The 14,856-nt window shown below is 32.9% G+C and overlaps 1 protein-coding gene across 4 annotated transcripts in view; it reads left to right on the forward strand.

The window, feature by feature from the left end:
- The first annotated feature begins 255 nt into the window (after nt 1–255).
- Nucleotides 256–14,856, forward strand: part of BUB3 (BUB3 mitotic checkpoint protein) — a 45,236-nt gene continuing 30,635 nt past the window's right edge. Inside the window, exons 1-8 of one of the 4 annotated variants that reach the window (XR_004232498.1) lie at nt 256–458; nt 1,032–1,226; nt 1,994–2,063; nt 4,103–4,254; nt 6,481–6,639; nt 8,384–8,561; nt 8,831–9,047; nt 11,216–13,271. Coding sequence is in view for 3 of the 4 variants with exons in the window: in XM_012540669.2 (XP_012396123.1) it covers nt 1,032–1,226; nt 1,994–2,063; nt 4,103–4,254; nt 6,481–6,639; nt 8,384–8,561; nt 8,831–9,051 (975 nt within the window). In the remaining variant the exon portion in view is untranslated. Of the gene's footprint in view, nt 459–485; nt 565–1,031; nt 1,227–1,993; nt 2,064–4,102; nt 4,255–6,480; nt 6,640–8,383; nt 8,562–8,830; nt 9,052–11,215; nt 13,272–14,856 lie in introns of those variants that run through there. The other 3 variants (XM_012540660.3, XM_012540669.2, XM_031956004.1) reach the window with 3 other exon arrangements.

Raw genomic sequence — 14,856 nt, forward strand, 5'->3', positions numbered from 1 at the left:
AAGGAATTAAGTATTGTTTTCTGCATAAAAAGCTGTAGCAATTTATACACTTTCTCATTTAACTCCGCGGACAAAAGAAGTTGTTTCCACTACCTAAGGACTACATTTCCCGGTATGCAACGGCGCTCCAAGGGCTCGGGCTTATGTACGGTCTAATGAATGGTGGGAAACGTAGTTTTGATATCATAGTAGGCGATGGTTGGGAGCCAGCTTCCTCAACTTTGTGAATGTAAAACCCCCGTGAACCCGGGATATTGTACTTCCGCTGAACCCGGAACAGGATGCTGTTGGTTGAAGTCTATAAGACAGCCTCTCGGACCAATCGGTGACTTGGAACTAGGCGTTGGCGTTTGAAACCGCCCAATCAGAGGCGCGCGCTAGGGTTTGTTCCTTAAAGAGAGCGCTGAGGAAGAAGGCGGCAAAGAGCAACGGACGGTGGCCTGCGAGCGGACGACAAGGTAACCTGGGGAGGCGAGGTGGTGGGGCGCCGAGGGGCTGCTGTTGAATTTCTTTTGGGAGGCTGTCCAGGCTGGGAGCTGGCCGAGCTGTCCGGAGGGGAGCCAGGTGGATTTCCGCTGCTTTCTCAGCGTAGGAGCGGACGAGTGGGCGGACCGCGAGTGGAGAGGGCTGGGGATAGAGAGCCTGGGCCCAGACGGTGTGGGATGAGGCGGGAAGGATTCGAGCGGTTACGGCCGAGGCGGTTTAGACGATCCCTGGGGGTCAGGATGAGGGGCAATCTTAGGGGGTGGATGTGTGGAGGGGGATGGGGAGTGGAGGCGCGCCTGTTTCCAGCCTTGCGCAGGCGCAGTGGCTCCGCCGCCTGAACCTTGGCAGTCACTTACCCCAACCCTTAGTCCTGCCGCCCCCACCCCCGACGCCGCCCTTCCACCCTCCCCCTTCCTTGTACTGCAGGGCTCGGAGCTGTGTTTCCACCCCCCGGCCCGTTCCTCCATTCCCGGGTTCCCCACTCCCGCCTCCACCCTCCCAATTGTCTGGGACCCCGCTTGACCCTCAGTGTCTTGATTGTGCAGATGACCGGGTCCAATGAGTTCAAGTTGAACCAGCCTCCAGAAGATGGCATCTCCTCAGTGAAGTTCAGTCCCAACACATCCCAGTTCCTGCTGGTCTCTTCCTGGGATACTTCGGTTCGGCTCTATGATGTCCCAGCCAACACCATGCGTCTCAAATACCAACACACAGGCGCCGTCCTCGACTGTGCTTTCTATGTAGGTCTCCAGATAATGACATCGTCAGGGGACTCTTTCTGATTCCCCCGTCACAGTGAGAATCATTTAAGTCTCTGGGTACTAAGTCCCAAAGATATTTTTGTAGAATTGGGTGTGGATATTTTTTTCCTCCCATTATTTATTAAAAGAATCTCTTAATGCCTTTTAGATTCTTATAAATGACAAAAGGAGTCAGTCACAAAAGCAAAGCAGGTTTGCCTTTGTTTTTAGAACCAGGGTCTCTTTTTTAGTGTCATGGATACTTTTGGCTGTCTGGTGAAAACTAGAGATTTCTCAGAATGATTTTTTTTAATAGGTGATGTAAAATGCATAGGATTATAAGTAAAATTCTATCAAATTACAATTACAAAATGTAAAAAAAAATTCAGCGATCCCACAATAAAAAAACCTTCATTTAGTTTTTTAATACATAAAGTAAAATACTTATGATTATAAATGAAATCAATTATATCAATTAACAGTTATCAGAATAATGTAAAAAAAAGGACAGATCTCATAATAAGAAATCTAGATTTAGAATTAGATTTTAGAAGTATCTCTATTTCTGTTTCCATCCCCATGCCCCGTTATTTGTGAATAAGCTACTTTGTTTTATAGTTGGAAATATATGCTTTGCTATTTGTTTGTTTTGTTACCTTCCATTAAAAAAATGGTATCTTGGGCAAAGCATGGCTAATCCTAAAGTTTATATATTTTAAAGTTTGTTGGAAGTGTTATATATTTACAATTAAAAAAAAATCTTTCAGGATCCAACACATGCTTGGAGTGGAGGATTGGATCATCAGTTGAAAATGCATGACTTGAATACTGATCAAGGTAAGCCAGCAGAATTTCTCATTTTCAGATCCTTGATTTTATGAGCTTTTAAGGATGTAGGTGGTTTTTCACGGTAACAAGATAGCATGATAAATAATTTATATATTTGCAAGAATAGCTGCAATTAAAATTGAAAATTTCATTTTAAAAAGTTGAAATGGCTTTTAAATTATTGACTATTTTCTGTTTTTTTCTTTAATATCAAAATGTGAGTGCCATCCTAAGCGTTGTGACTTGTCAAGTATTTGATTCTGTAGTGAGATGGATTCAGATCATTTTTATTGGTTTTCATCTTATTAGGATTTTGAGTAACTTTACAAATTTAACTTTATTTTCATTAATTTTGATTTTAAAAAGATTTTTGAAATCTGTGAAATTAAAGTGTCTATATTTCCATTTCCTATTCCTTATATTTAAAACTTGTTAGAAGTCTAATGTGCTCTAGTCATATTTGACTTACTAAATGAATAATGCATTACATTTTACTCTGAAGTGAATAACAAATAATCTTTTATATTAGGAAACTAGGTGGTGTTGTGAATGGATCTCTGGGCTTAGAGTCAAGATGATCTGAGTTCATATCCTGCCTCTAACACCAGCTGTTCGACCCTGAGGGAAGAAGTCATATAACCTCAGTTTTTTTACCTGTAAAATAAGGATTAAAAATAGCAACTACCTCAGGGTTGTTTTGAGAATCAAACAATTTATGTAAATAATTTGCAAACCTCAAAGTAACATGTACTAGCTATTATTAGAAATACTTGAGGTCTATATTTTGAAATATCTATTTTAAAAGTTTTACAATGTGTTGATGGCAAAGCTTGGCAAATATCCCAGTTCTCTTTAACTCGGTACTTAGAGTTATTCTTTGTTTATATAGATGTATGTGTGTGTGTGTGTGTATAAGCATATGATATATGTATATATGTCATATAGATGTGCACATTCACATATACTTATACCTACAATTTTTTTCTTCCATGAAAACAATTCATTTTTATCTTTGGCATTTTCACAGATAAAGTAAATAGGAATAGGAAAAGTTTTTTGAGTATTTTAAAGAAAATTCTAGGAATAGATACAAAGGAGAGGAAAATAGAATATTTTAACAAAGTAAAATATGAGTAAATACATTACATTGGACTTTCATTTATACATTCTCCAAGTATGTAGGGTTTTTTTTTGTTTGTTTGTTTATTTTGTTTGTAGCATTTCTTATATAGCTCAATATTATACGTATTCTAGTATGTGGCTACATACATTTGCTTAGACAAGTCTCAAGATTTGAAAACGATTTAGAAGATGCCAAAAGTTTTTATCCTGTGGTAGAATAGTATTTTTGGGGGAAAAGAAAGAAGCTTTCAGTTAATTTAGGATTCATTTCATTTAGAGTCAGGAAATTATTGGCACTGGCAACAGGTTTTGTGTTCCTCTAAATTACTTTTGTTGTATGACTTTAAAAGCTTGCAACTGGAATGGAAGTATCTCTTCCAAAGTTGAGTTGTTTTGAAAACCAAATAAAATTATACAACATGATGTTCTCATATAAGTCTCAGAACTAATAACCATAAAAAATTAAGGTAAAAAAATAAGTTTGGGGGTGGGGGTATTTTTAATATTTGAGACTTCCTTGTTGAGGGCTCAAGGAATCAAATTTTTTCATCTAAGAAATATTTTTTGAGGATCAAGTTCTTGGTAGATGTACCTACTAAAAGGATACAAAGATAAATCATTGTGGCATTTATGAGCTTGTAGATATCCACTACTGCCATGTAGACCAGCTGTGTTATTATACCAGGAATTTAAATTAAGTATTATAGAATTATAGGGAAAGGGAAGGAGGAGTAGTTACTTCTGGACTGGATTATAGAGAAATATACTTTTATATTCAGACTTCTGTGAAATGGTTTATTGCAGCTTACTTATTGGCTACTGTAGGAGTAGCTCATTTTATTGTTCTTATGAGGAATCTCTTTAGTTGAGGTAATAATGCTAGACATTTCTTCTTCTCACCTTTTTTTTTTTTTTTTTTTTTTAAGAAAACCTTGTTGGAACCCATGATGCACCTATTAGATGTGTTGAATATTGCCCAGAAGTGAATGTTATGGTTACTGGAAGTTGGGATCAAACAGTTAAATTGTGGGATCCCAGAACTCCTTGTAATGCAGGAACTTTTTCTCAGCCAGAAAAGGTAGGTTTTTTTGTTTTAGAAATTATACTTATTTAACTAGGTTAAATTGATTTGATGTGCATTTATTGCAAATAGTGGTGTTTAAAGGTTTAGTATACTGTATTTTTAAAAACCCTATTAAACATATTTGAAATTTAACAGGGAGGCTTATTTTTTGTCTTAGTTTTATGCTTTAAAAAAATTTTGGCCTAAAAATGATTCCCCACACTGAAACTGAAGTGTGCAACATGCTGCCATTTGAGTAAAGCCATTTAGCAAAGACTGCCAATTGTCTTAGATTGAGTTCAAATCCCCAAAGCAGAAAAAAAGAAGCTTTTTATTCATTTTTCTTTATGACTTGAGATTTTGTTTGAGTTGATTGTTAAAAGGGCAAAATGCGCTGTCATTGCAATTTGCGATAAAGGTGTGCTATTGTTCCTTGGTTTTTTTTTTTTTTTTGTTTTTTTTTATAATAAAAAGATATACTTGGAAACTAAGGTATAAAGCTTCTTTAGAATCAAAACTTTGTGTCATTTAAACCTCTTGGTCAGGAAGCAAAGCCTGATAAAACAAGCATAGTTGAGCATTCTCTGTGCATCCCTGTTGACACTTTTATCAGTTAGTAGTTAATTTTAAGGACAGATTTTTTTGAATTGAATCTACTTCCTTAGTGTAAATATACTATTCAGACCATGTTAGCCATCATTATATCCAGTATTGCATCCAAAGATCCATTATTTTTTGCCACATTGCAGTCAAATCTACTTCTGGCAAGACCTTTGTTCAGAATAAAATAATTGCATTGTTTCTAGTTTTGATTTATAGTTGTATGTAGCATGTTAAGAGCTGTGATAAATTGCTGACAGAATATCATATAATGGACAGCCACACTGAATCAAGCTGCTTATTGGTTCAGTGAGGTTCATTATGTCACTTTTTTTTTTTTAATACTTTCTTTGATAAATGTATACACCTATTCAGTAGTATGACAGTGGTTTCACTTGATTTATGGTCATTGGGGATAGGAAACATAGTTAGAAAAGTATATGTCATCTGTATAGTAAAGATTTGAGATAAGATTCTTGATATGATTGTACCATTATAAATTGAGCTCTTACTAGATTCTGGATTTATAAATTTTGATATTTTACAAGACTTAGTAGATTTTCTGTTATCTGTATAACTTGTTTTTCTGTTGATCATCTTTGGCAAATTTCTCTTACTAGAAATGTAAAAACCTCATAGTCTAGCTTTTAAATTTTTAAAGTTTATATAACTGCTTCAACTAATGTGACTAAGGTACAAATTTTAAATTCCATTTTAGAGGAATACTGAATTGTTAAAAATAGCTTGATACATATGGCTGATTTTATTGAAGACTTATTATCAAAAAATCTTGAAAATGGAATATTCAGAAATCTGTGATTTTTTTTTTTTTTTTTTTTTTTTTTTTTTTTTTTTTTTTTTTTTTTTGCTTCTGTCTTAAAATTATAAATACTGAAGGTTCAAACAATTTTATTAAACTTGTATTGGCCTGTGAAGTAGATTTTTGGAAAGTACTGCTTAAAAAAGTGGCTAAATTCTATATTTAAATAATTTGTTTAAGAAATGCTTATTTCTACATAATGTTTGATTTTCAGTAATATTTTAAAATATGCTGCATTTTTGCTTTCAGGAAATACAATACAAAACCATCTTAATTCAAGTTGGATGGTTTGGACAGTCCACGTTTTATAATTTGTGAGGGAAAAAAATTTAGATCCAAAGAAAAGTTCATAGAAAAACTGTTCTGATTTCTAAAAAAAAAAATTAATCAAAACATCACAAGACATTTTTGAGCCTGAATTTTAAAAAAAAACAAAAAACCCAACTATCTTAGATTATAAGCTTATTAAATTGTTATAGTTTTCTGTTATTTTTATGTGTAGAATAACTTCGACATGAAGGATTTTTTTAAAGGGCAATGTTTAGGTGATTTTATTGTGTTAAGTGATTTGGTTTTGGTAAATGGTAATTGTCTGAAGCATATTATTTATCTTTTATAAGATCATTGCGAAGGTTTTATGAGAAGATTATTTTGAGAATTATTTGCTTTGAAAAGCCAAAAGCTGCTGTACATATGATGTTTCATAATTAACTGAAAGCACTTTGCCTCAATCCTTTTAAAAATTGGGGCCTGGTCAGCAGTTTTTTGAAGCTTTGATTAAATATGGGATTTCTTGTAATAATTTTGCTGTTTTTTAAAAGGTTTACACGCTCTCTGTGTCTGGAGACAGATTAATTGTGGGGACAGCTGGTCGAAGAGTGTTGGTATGGGACTTGAGGAATATGGGCTATGTGCAGCAGAGAAGAGAATCTAGTCTGAAATACCAGACTCGTTGCATACGAGCATTTCCAAACAAGCAGGTACTGATCTTTTCAAATATCATTAAACATTGAAAATATGTGAATTCTCCTCTGGTTGTTTTTAAAAGAACATTTTAAAGCAAATTCATTGTTTAAAGACTTAAAACCCTGAGTGTTACCTATTTGGTAAATATTGCCAAATGAGATGTAATTCAGTTATTTGGTTTTACTTTATGATGAATGATATATAGTCCATATTGAAACCTGGAATTTAGTTTGTTGAAATTTCGTACTCAAATCCCTTTTTAAACTGCTTTTGCACTAAAACTGCCTTCATTACGTTACATGTACAGTCTTCAGAAGTTTTTGATAACAACCAAAAACAAACTTGGTAGATAATAGGATAGATGAAACTTTTCCCCTTTCTCAAAACATTTCTCATATCATTGCTACAGTTATTGCTATGTGCTACAACCTCCTTCCATTGTCATTTCTAAGTAAAGGTGGGCTTATTTAACTCATAAAATCTGGGATTTAAAGTCTTTAGCTTTAAGACTACATATATGCCACCTGAAAATGTAGCCATAAACTTTTAAGAAGTAGTAATAATGTGATCAACTTTTTTTGTAATTAGATTGGTCCATTTATTGGTCTAAAACTTTTTTTTAAGAAGAGAGGTGAGTACAAATCAGCCATCTTTGGATAGTCTTAAAAACACATGAGAGCTTCTTTGGTAATGGAATCTGAAATTCCCATATTATTTCATACTCTGGTAGAATAGATTTGTGTTTCTTCAAATAGCGTTTGCCTTTTTTAATGAGAAAATGATCATTTTTTATTTTTAAATATTCATTCCTTTAACCTAGGATTTTTTCTGTAGGAGTTCATCTCCAGTTCCAGAATTGAAAGCAATAGGGAAACCTCCAGTAAATTTTGTTACATGAAACTCTTCAAGAATATAATATTTAGTTTATCCTGGAACACGTCTATATTTTAAAAAGTCATTTTGAAAAACATGATATTTCCTTTTGTCTTTGACATTTCCTACTTTCATAATTTCAAAAGGAAGTAGAGAAGAAAATTTTGAAATGTGGTATCATTTTCAAAAGTTTTAAAGAAAAAACTTACATTTCATGCCATATTTGGAATTTTTAATTGATTATATACAAAGGTTGATTCCTGATAAGGGAACAGTAGAGAAAGGGAATTAAACAAGCATTTATTAGCACCTACTGTGTGTCATTTAGTTAGTGCCTTCTATGCGCTAAATGCTATTTTGTAGATATCACTGGGAAAATCTGTTATACTTCAAAAATTTATTTTTTTGTACATCATTAATATGATATCATCACTGAAAGAGAAGATTCTCCTACTAATTGGGGCTTTGTAATAAGTGTTTATTTTCTTTAGAAGTGAAACGTTGAACTTGACAAGATACTTTTACCAGGTTTGAATCTTTGTGTATCAGGCTAACTGGTCCTTCCAAGTGTATCAAAGAATCACTAGAGTAGTACTTAATCAAAATTAAATTTACACTGCAAATCAATGCATTTGATGAGTGTGAACTTTGTATAAACCACTGATGGTGATTCAAATATATGGAAATCCACTTTTGCTTTGAGTAGAAAGCTCAAATTTAATTTCAGAAATTACACTTACTGGATCATCAGCTTTTTCTCAGTATTCCATTTATATTTTGAAATATACTTTTTTTTTGTTTTTGTTGGATTCAGAAAATAATGCTAAGTAAACTAACTAGATTTTTTTTTTTTCACATTTTTCTCTTAATGTTCTTATTTGGCAGGGGTATGTGTTAAGCTCTATTGAAGGCCGAGTGGCAGTTGAATATTTGGATCCAAGTCCTGAAGTACAGAAGAAGAAATATGCATTCAAGTGTCACAGACTAAAAGAAAACAATATTGAGCAGATTTATCCTGTCAATGCCATTTCCTTTCACAACATTCACAACACATTTGCTACAGGTAAATTACTTAATAAAATATAGTTGTGATACTGTCATTATTACCATAACAAATATTTGTAACAATGGAAATTTAATAATTATGGAACATTGAATATTATTTAAATTTTATTTCTTTGCATTTTATAATATGAAAAGTATTCTTTTAAAAAGTAGTGACAGGAATATTTTCTGATTAATTAGCTTTTATTCAATAAATATATTAATCACAAGGAACATTTCTGTAGTTGACATTCAGAAATATTGAATTTATTTTGAAACTGCTTACAGGTGGATCTGATGGATTTGTTAATATTTGGGATCCATTCAACAAAAAACGATTGTGCCAATTCCATCGATATCCCACTAGCATAGCATCACTTGCCTTTAGTAATGATGGGACCACACTTGCAATAGCATCATCATATATGTATGAAATGGATGACACTGAACATCCTGAAGATGGTATCTTCATTCGCCAAGTGACAGATGCAGAAACAAAACCCAAGTGAGTATGCTTCACCTGTATTTGAGCCTTTTCTTGCATTCATCCTAGAATTTATTAATTTTTCCAAATTCATGAATAGCATTGTTGATGCCTGATAGATAGTACAGCTGACTGTAGGGTTGGAGTTGATTTTATCTTGTTCTCCCAAGCTTTCAATATCCGTAGGTTGATAGACGTATGATGGATAAAATTGTGCCTAGTTGTTTTGTAGAGAAGAATGTCAAACTCTTATTCTTCTTGAAAAGGCACCATTATTTGAATCTCTGAAGTTATTACTTATTGCTGGAAAATTAAGTTGAAGAATTCAAGAATAATTTCGTTAAGCACATTCTTCTTTATTTAAAGACTTAAGAATGTGAAAAGTGTTAAGTCTTTCCTCTCTAGAGATGATTTCCCTATAATATTTACAGAAATTGGATGAATATAAGGCTTACTGAAAATCAAAAAGGTTATTTGCCCTTTCCTGGAATAATTTCCCTAGTTTTGAAAATCTGATAAAAGACATCTTAGTCTTTTTCATGTTGACTTAAAGAGGCTGCATATATGTCAATAGAGAAAAGCTTTTATTTGGAATATTTCAACTATATTAAAAAACGAAACAACACTTAAGTATGAAGTATTATTAAGTTTAGATATGTGAAACATAGTTCATTGTAATGCATCTTTGTATTTCTCATAGACCTAATGTGGGGTTTGATTGCATGTAGTAGGTACTCCAGAGATAGTTGTTGAAATTAATTTTTCAATTTGATTTCTAGTATTTTGTTAAATTTAAATTTAATTTTGTTGCCCTCATCAATTAAAGTTTATTCTGGCAAGTGGCAAAATAAGCATTCTATGCTTTACTGGGCATGTTTTAGAAGTGAATAGAATTTGAGGCTTGCTAAGTAAAGCTTTGTTCTTGCTTAATAAAACCTGTTCTAATTCTTTTGTGGCTGGCCATTTTGATTTCATAAAGTTGTTTTCCCTTTGTCAACTTGTAGGAAATCATGTATGTGACAGATTTTGACTTTAAATGTCATGTTGCTGATGGCAGCTTTAATTAATAAAGAAGGGAATATCTGCAGAAATTTTAAATGGCAAAAAAAGAGCTTTTTAGTTTACTACCTAAAAGGTCATGAAATTATTTGCTGAAGTAAAGATATTTTGAAACATAGAGTTGGAGTGGATGTGCTTTTCATTATATTTTTGTTTGGAATTTGCAAACTATAAAATTTGAATTGTGGCATTGTTTGAACATAAATGAAAGCATATAGAAAACCTCCCCATATATATTTTTTTAAAACTGGATATTAAATAATAATGAGGTAGGCTTCTATGCTATTTGTTTTCCTTGCTACTTTTAGTTGCTAATTCTGAAGCTGCTTCACTCTGCCTCATGAGGAGGTTAATCTACAATTAAACAATATTTCCTCTTGGCTCTCCATTATTTTCTGAAGCAGATGGTTCATCATTTCCTGGGCTTTTAAACAAAGCAAGGTTAAGGTTAGGCTCTTGGGAATCGGCTAGATTTCAATCTTATTAGGGTGCAGAAGGAAAACTAATAAGAACCTCATAACTTCATTTTGTGACTGTAAACAATTATTTATTAGCAAACAATTGATCCCAGAAGAGCAAATTGTTTGAGTCAGTAATGAGCTGAGAAAAGACAGAGCATATCTGTGTATTTGGAAAATAATTGTAACGTAATTGCAGTACATTTAGACAGGCATCTATTTGGACCTGTTTCTATCTCTAAGTGAATTTTTGAAAACATTAATGAGTTTTGCATACTATTCTGACATTTATATGATTCTTATGCCTGTTTCAGTTGCCTAGCCTCTGGTGATTAAGAATTTTTAAAATTGTAGTGAGAATGAAATTCATTTCTTTGTAATTTTGTCCAAAAATAAGTACTAATTTTGGCTTATTTCTGTTGCCTTCATCTAGTGGGATTTTTATTAAATTTACAATTCAGTTTTACTTTATTTTTTTTTTTAATGTGGGCAAAAATCTTTTTTGAATACTATTTGGTTTCAATCAAAAATCTTGATAGATTTTTTTTTTTTTTTTTGGCATAACTTTTTGTTAACAGAGAAAGTATTCTTTTGCTTTACAAGTATTAATTTCAATGGAAAGTTAGTATAAGCCTTCAAATCATCTATTGAAATGTATTTTCTTCATTGCAGGTCTACCTAATCTAATCATCTTGTGGAAGTGTGGCTTCTCTGTGGAAAGTTTTTGTGTACTTCCTACAAAAGATACTTATCCTTAAGGGATAATTTATAGTGAATATGGATGAACTTTTTTTGTTATTGGATTTATTTCTTTTCCCTTGTCTTTAAAGAATCCTGTATATGTGCCACTTAGTGCTTCTAAGAAAATTTTAGACTCAGGACTCTGTTCTTATGTTGTAACCTGAAAAGAAATTTCTATTTGGAAATTTTATCCTCCCTTCCCTTCTCTCTTCCCCCCCCCCCCCCCCCCAACCCCAGCAGCTTGACTATTTGTAACACAAACATTTGTAACAAAAACATCTTATTTCCTATTTAATAAATCAGTTTCAGAAACTGTTTTAAATTGTTGCATATTTTAAAATTTGGAAATTAATGGGGATCTACATTATAAAGCTATCATAAAGCAAAATTGCCCTTTTCATGACCATGCTAGGGCTATATTTTGCCCTTGAGCCACATTTTTACTTATATTTACTTCTGATGTACATTTATCACTTTTCCTGGGAAAAAATGATCCCTTGAAGTTCGACTACTACTCCCATCCTTGTCTCTTAAAACCGTGTATCCTTGTGTAGGTCCTTGTGTATATCCTTGTGCATCCTGCTTTGCAAACCTTATCTGCACAAGTATATACAGCTTCAAGAGACAAGGATGATAGTTAGTTCGGTAGCCAACTATTCAGCTTCTCAAAATGAGCTTAGAACTTGTGGAATCTGACTTTTTTTTTTTTTTTTTTTTTTTTTTTTTTAAGTATCTCCAATGTAGTACTCAAGTAGTAACACAAATCCTTGCACTGAAACAAACTGCCTTTACCTAGAAAAATATATATCTAGACATCAAATTTTGATTAAGAAACCTTGAGACATGGCAAATAACATGTTGTGATGGATCTAATTTATTATATTAATCTTTTGATGTAATTTAGAATATTTTTGCAACCATTTGGGTAAATATAAAACATATAGGATCTTGGAGTTGACTTTTAACCAGTATTTTTTTATCTACTCCATTTTGAATTTTCTATTTTTGTATGTTTACTACAATGGTTAGCACAGTGATGGGTCATAGGTCATAGTGTAGGTAGGTACTCAATAATTATTGTTGAATTAAAGGTGAATGACTACTTTTCCCGTCAAAGGCAATAAAGTGATAAATAGTTTGAAATAAGAGATAATTATGTTAACCAACATGTAATCTACTTCAGGAAAAAAATTTTTTGGAGAGGTTCATATTAGCAATATGTTTGATTGGCCTCCATTGTTATGGTTATTATTTGGTTTGGTTAAACAAAATTTATTTTATATATTTATTTGAGGGCAAAAGGTGTGGTAGGAGACTAGTTGGAGTGACTATGCTAAGTCACAATTTCAGGGCCTCTTCCTGATCTTTTAAATAAAGGGATGAAAGTATTTAGATTAGTAAATTATGATATCCCTTCCTTGTATAAGATGCTGAATAATGCAGATAATTATATAATTGTTTGTAACCTCATATAGAATTGTGATTCTCAATATGTTGGTTTTTGATACTTTGTAGTATTTTATTATAGGAATATATTATAGAAATGCTTTATATTTGCATGTCGCTGTTTTGCTTTCAAAAGATTCAAATCTTGAATTTACCATTTACTAACTTGTGGGAATATCATCTAATCTTTCTGGGTACTGGTTTTTGTTTTTGCAAAATGACATTTCAGACTAGATCATATCTTAAGTTTTCTTCTAACTCTTCTAATTCTAAATACCTATATGAATCAATTATACTTTTAACAGATTTCTTCTATTCTATAAGTGGTAACCCTCTTTTCAGTTATAGAATCAATTTTGAAACCATAGAATTATCTTTCATCCTTTGCCGTTTTTCCCAGTTCTATACCTGAACTATTGCAACATTTTTCCAACTGGTCATCTTTTCCTTTCTCTTAGTCTCTCTCACACATATCTGGAGACTGTGTGTGGCCACAGCAACATCTTTTTGGAATTGTTAAAGGGAATCTTTGGTCTGAAAGGTTTGCTTCTATTGTAAAAGTTTTTCTAAACTCCAATTTAGGTGTTTCTTCAACCATTTTTTCTTGTTTCCCTGAATTCAGAGATGTGTTGTTACTGTCTTCTTGTCTGCTATTGTTAATTGTATTTTGTATTTGTTGTTTTATATTGTTATTGTATTTTGGTGTTCAGTTTTAGCACCAATTTTTCTCTAGTATTACCCTTTCCTCTGGTATTATCCCTTTTACTACATACTCTTATTTAGAAGAATATTTTCACATGGGAAAAGAGCATTATATACAAATAACAAGGTTAGGGTTGCTAGGTATTTAAAAGTGTATCTACAAATATTACTCATATAAAATGGATGGCATCTAGAACTTGCAAATCTATTTTCTAGCTGAAGTTTCTGAGGCCTAACTTTTCAGAGTGCTCTACTCTTATCTTTTCTCCTTCTGTGGTCTATTGTGAAATTAATGGACTTTCATGTTGATAGATGTTTCTCACTTTAGTGCTCTGGACCGAATTTATTTGCTTATTTCTTTTTTTTTTTTTTTTTTTATTTAATAGCCTTTAATTTACAGGATATATACATGGGTAACTTTACAGCATTAACAATTGCCAAACCTCTTGTTCCAATTTTTCACCTCTTACCCCCCCCACCCCCTCCCCTAAATGGCAGGATGACCAGTAGATGTTAAATATATTAAAATATAACTTAGATACACAATAAGTATACATGACCAAAACATTATTTTGCTGTACAAAAAGAATCAGACTCTGAATTATTGTACAATTAGCTTGTGAAGGAAATCAAAGATGCAGGTGTGCATAAATATAGGGACTGGGAATTCAATGTAATGGTTTTTAGTCATCTCCCAGAGTTCTTTTTCTGGGTATAGTTAGTTCAGTTCATTACTGCTCCATTAGAAATGATTTGGTTGATCTTGTTGCTGAGGATGGCCTGATCCATCAGGACTAGTCATCATCTAGTATTGTTGTTGAAGTATATAATGATCTCCTGGTCCTGCTCATTTCACTCAGCATCAGTTCGTGTAAGTCTCTCCAGGCCTTTCTGAAATCATCCTGTTGGTCATTTCTTACAGAACAGTAATATTCCATAATTTTCATATACCACAATTTATTCAGCCATTCTCCAACTGATGGACATCCATTCAGTTTCCAGTTTCTAGCCACTACAAAAAGGGCTGCCACAAACATTCGTGCACATACAGGTCCCTTTCCCTTCTTTATAATCTCTTTGGGATATAATCCCAGTAGTAACACTGCTGGATCAAAGGGTATGCACAGTTTGATAACTTTTTGAGCATAGTTCCAAACTACTCTCCAAAATGGTTGGATTCGTTCACAACTCCACCAACAATGAATCAATGTCCCAGTTTTCCCACATCCCCTCCAACAATCAACATTATTTTTTCCTGTCATCTTAGCCAATCTGACAGGTGTGTAGTGGTATCTTAAGAGTTGTCTTAATTTGCATTTCTCTGATTGATAATGACTTGGAGCATCTTTTCATATGACTAGAAATAGTTTCAATTTCTTCATCTGAGAATTGTCTGTTCATATCCTTTGACCATTTTTCAATTG

Source organism: Sarcophilus harrisii, chromosome 2 (genome assembly GCF_902635505.1).
Source record: "Sarcophilus harrisii chromosome 2, mSarHar1.11, whole genome shotgun sequence".
Taxonomy (NCBI): Eukaryota; Metazoa; Chordata; class Mammalia; order Dasyuromorphia; family Dasyuridae; genus Sarcophilus; species Sarcophilus harrisii.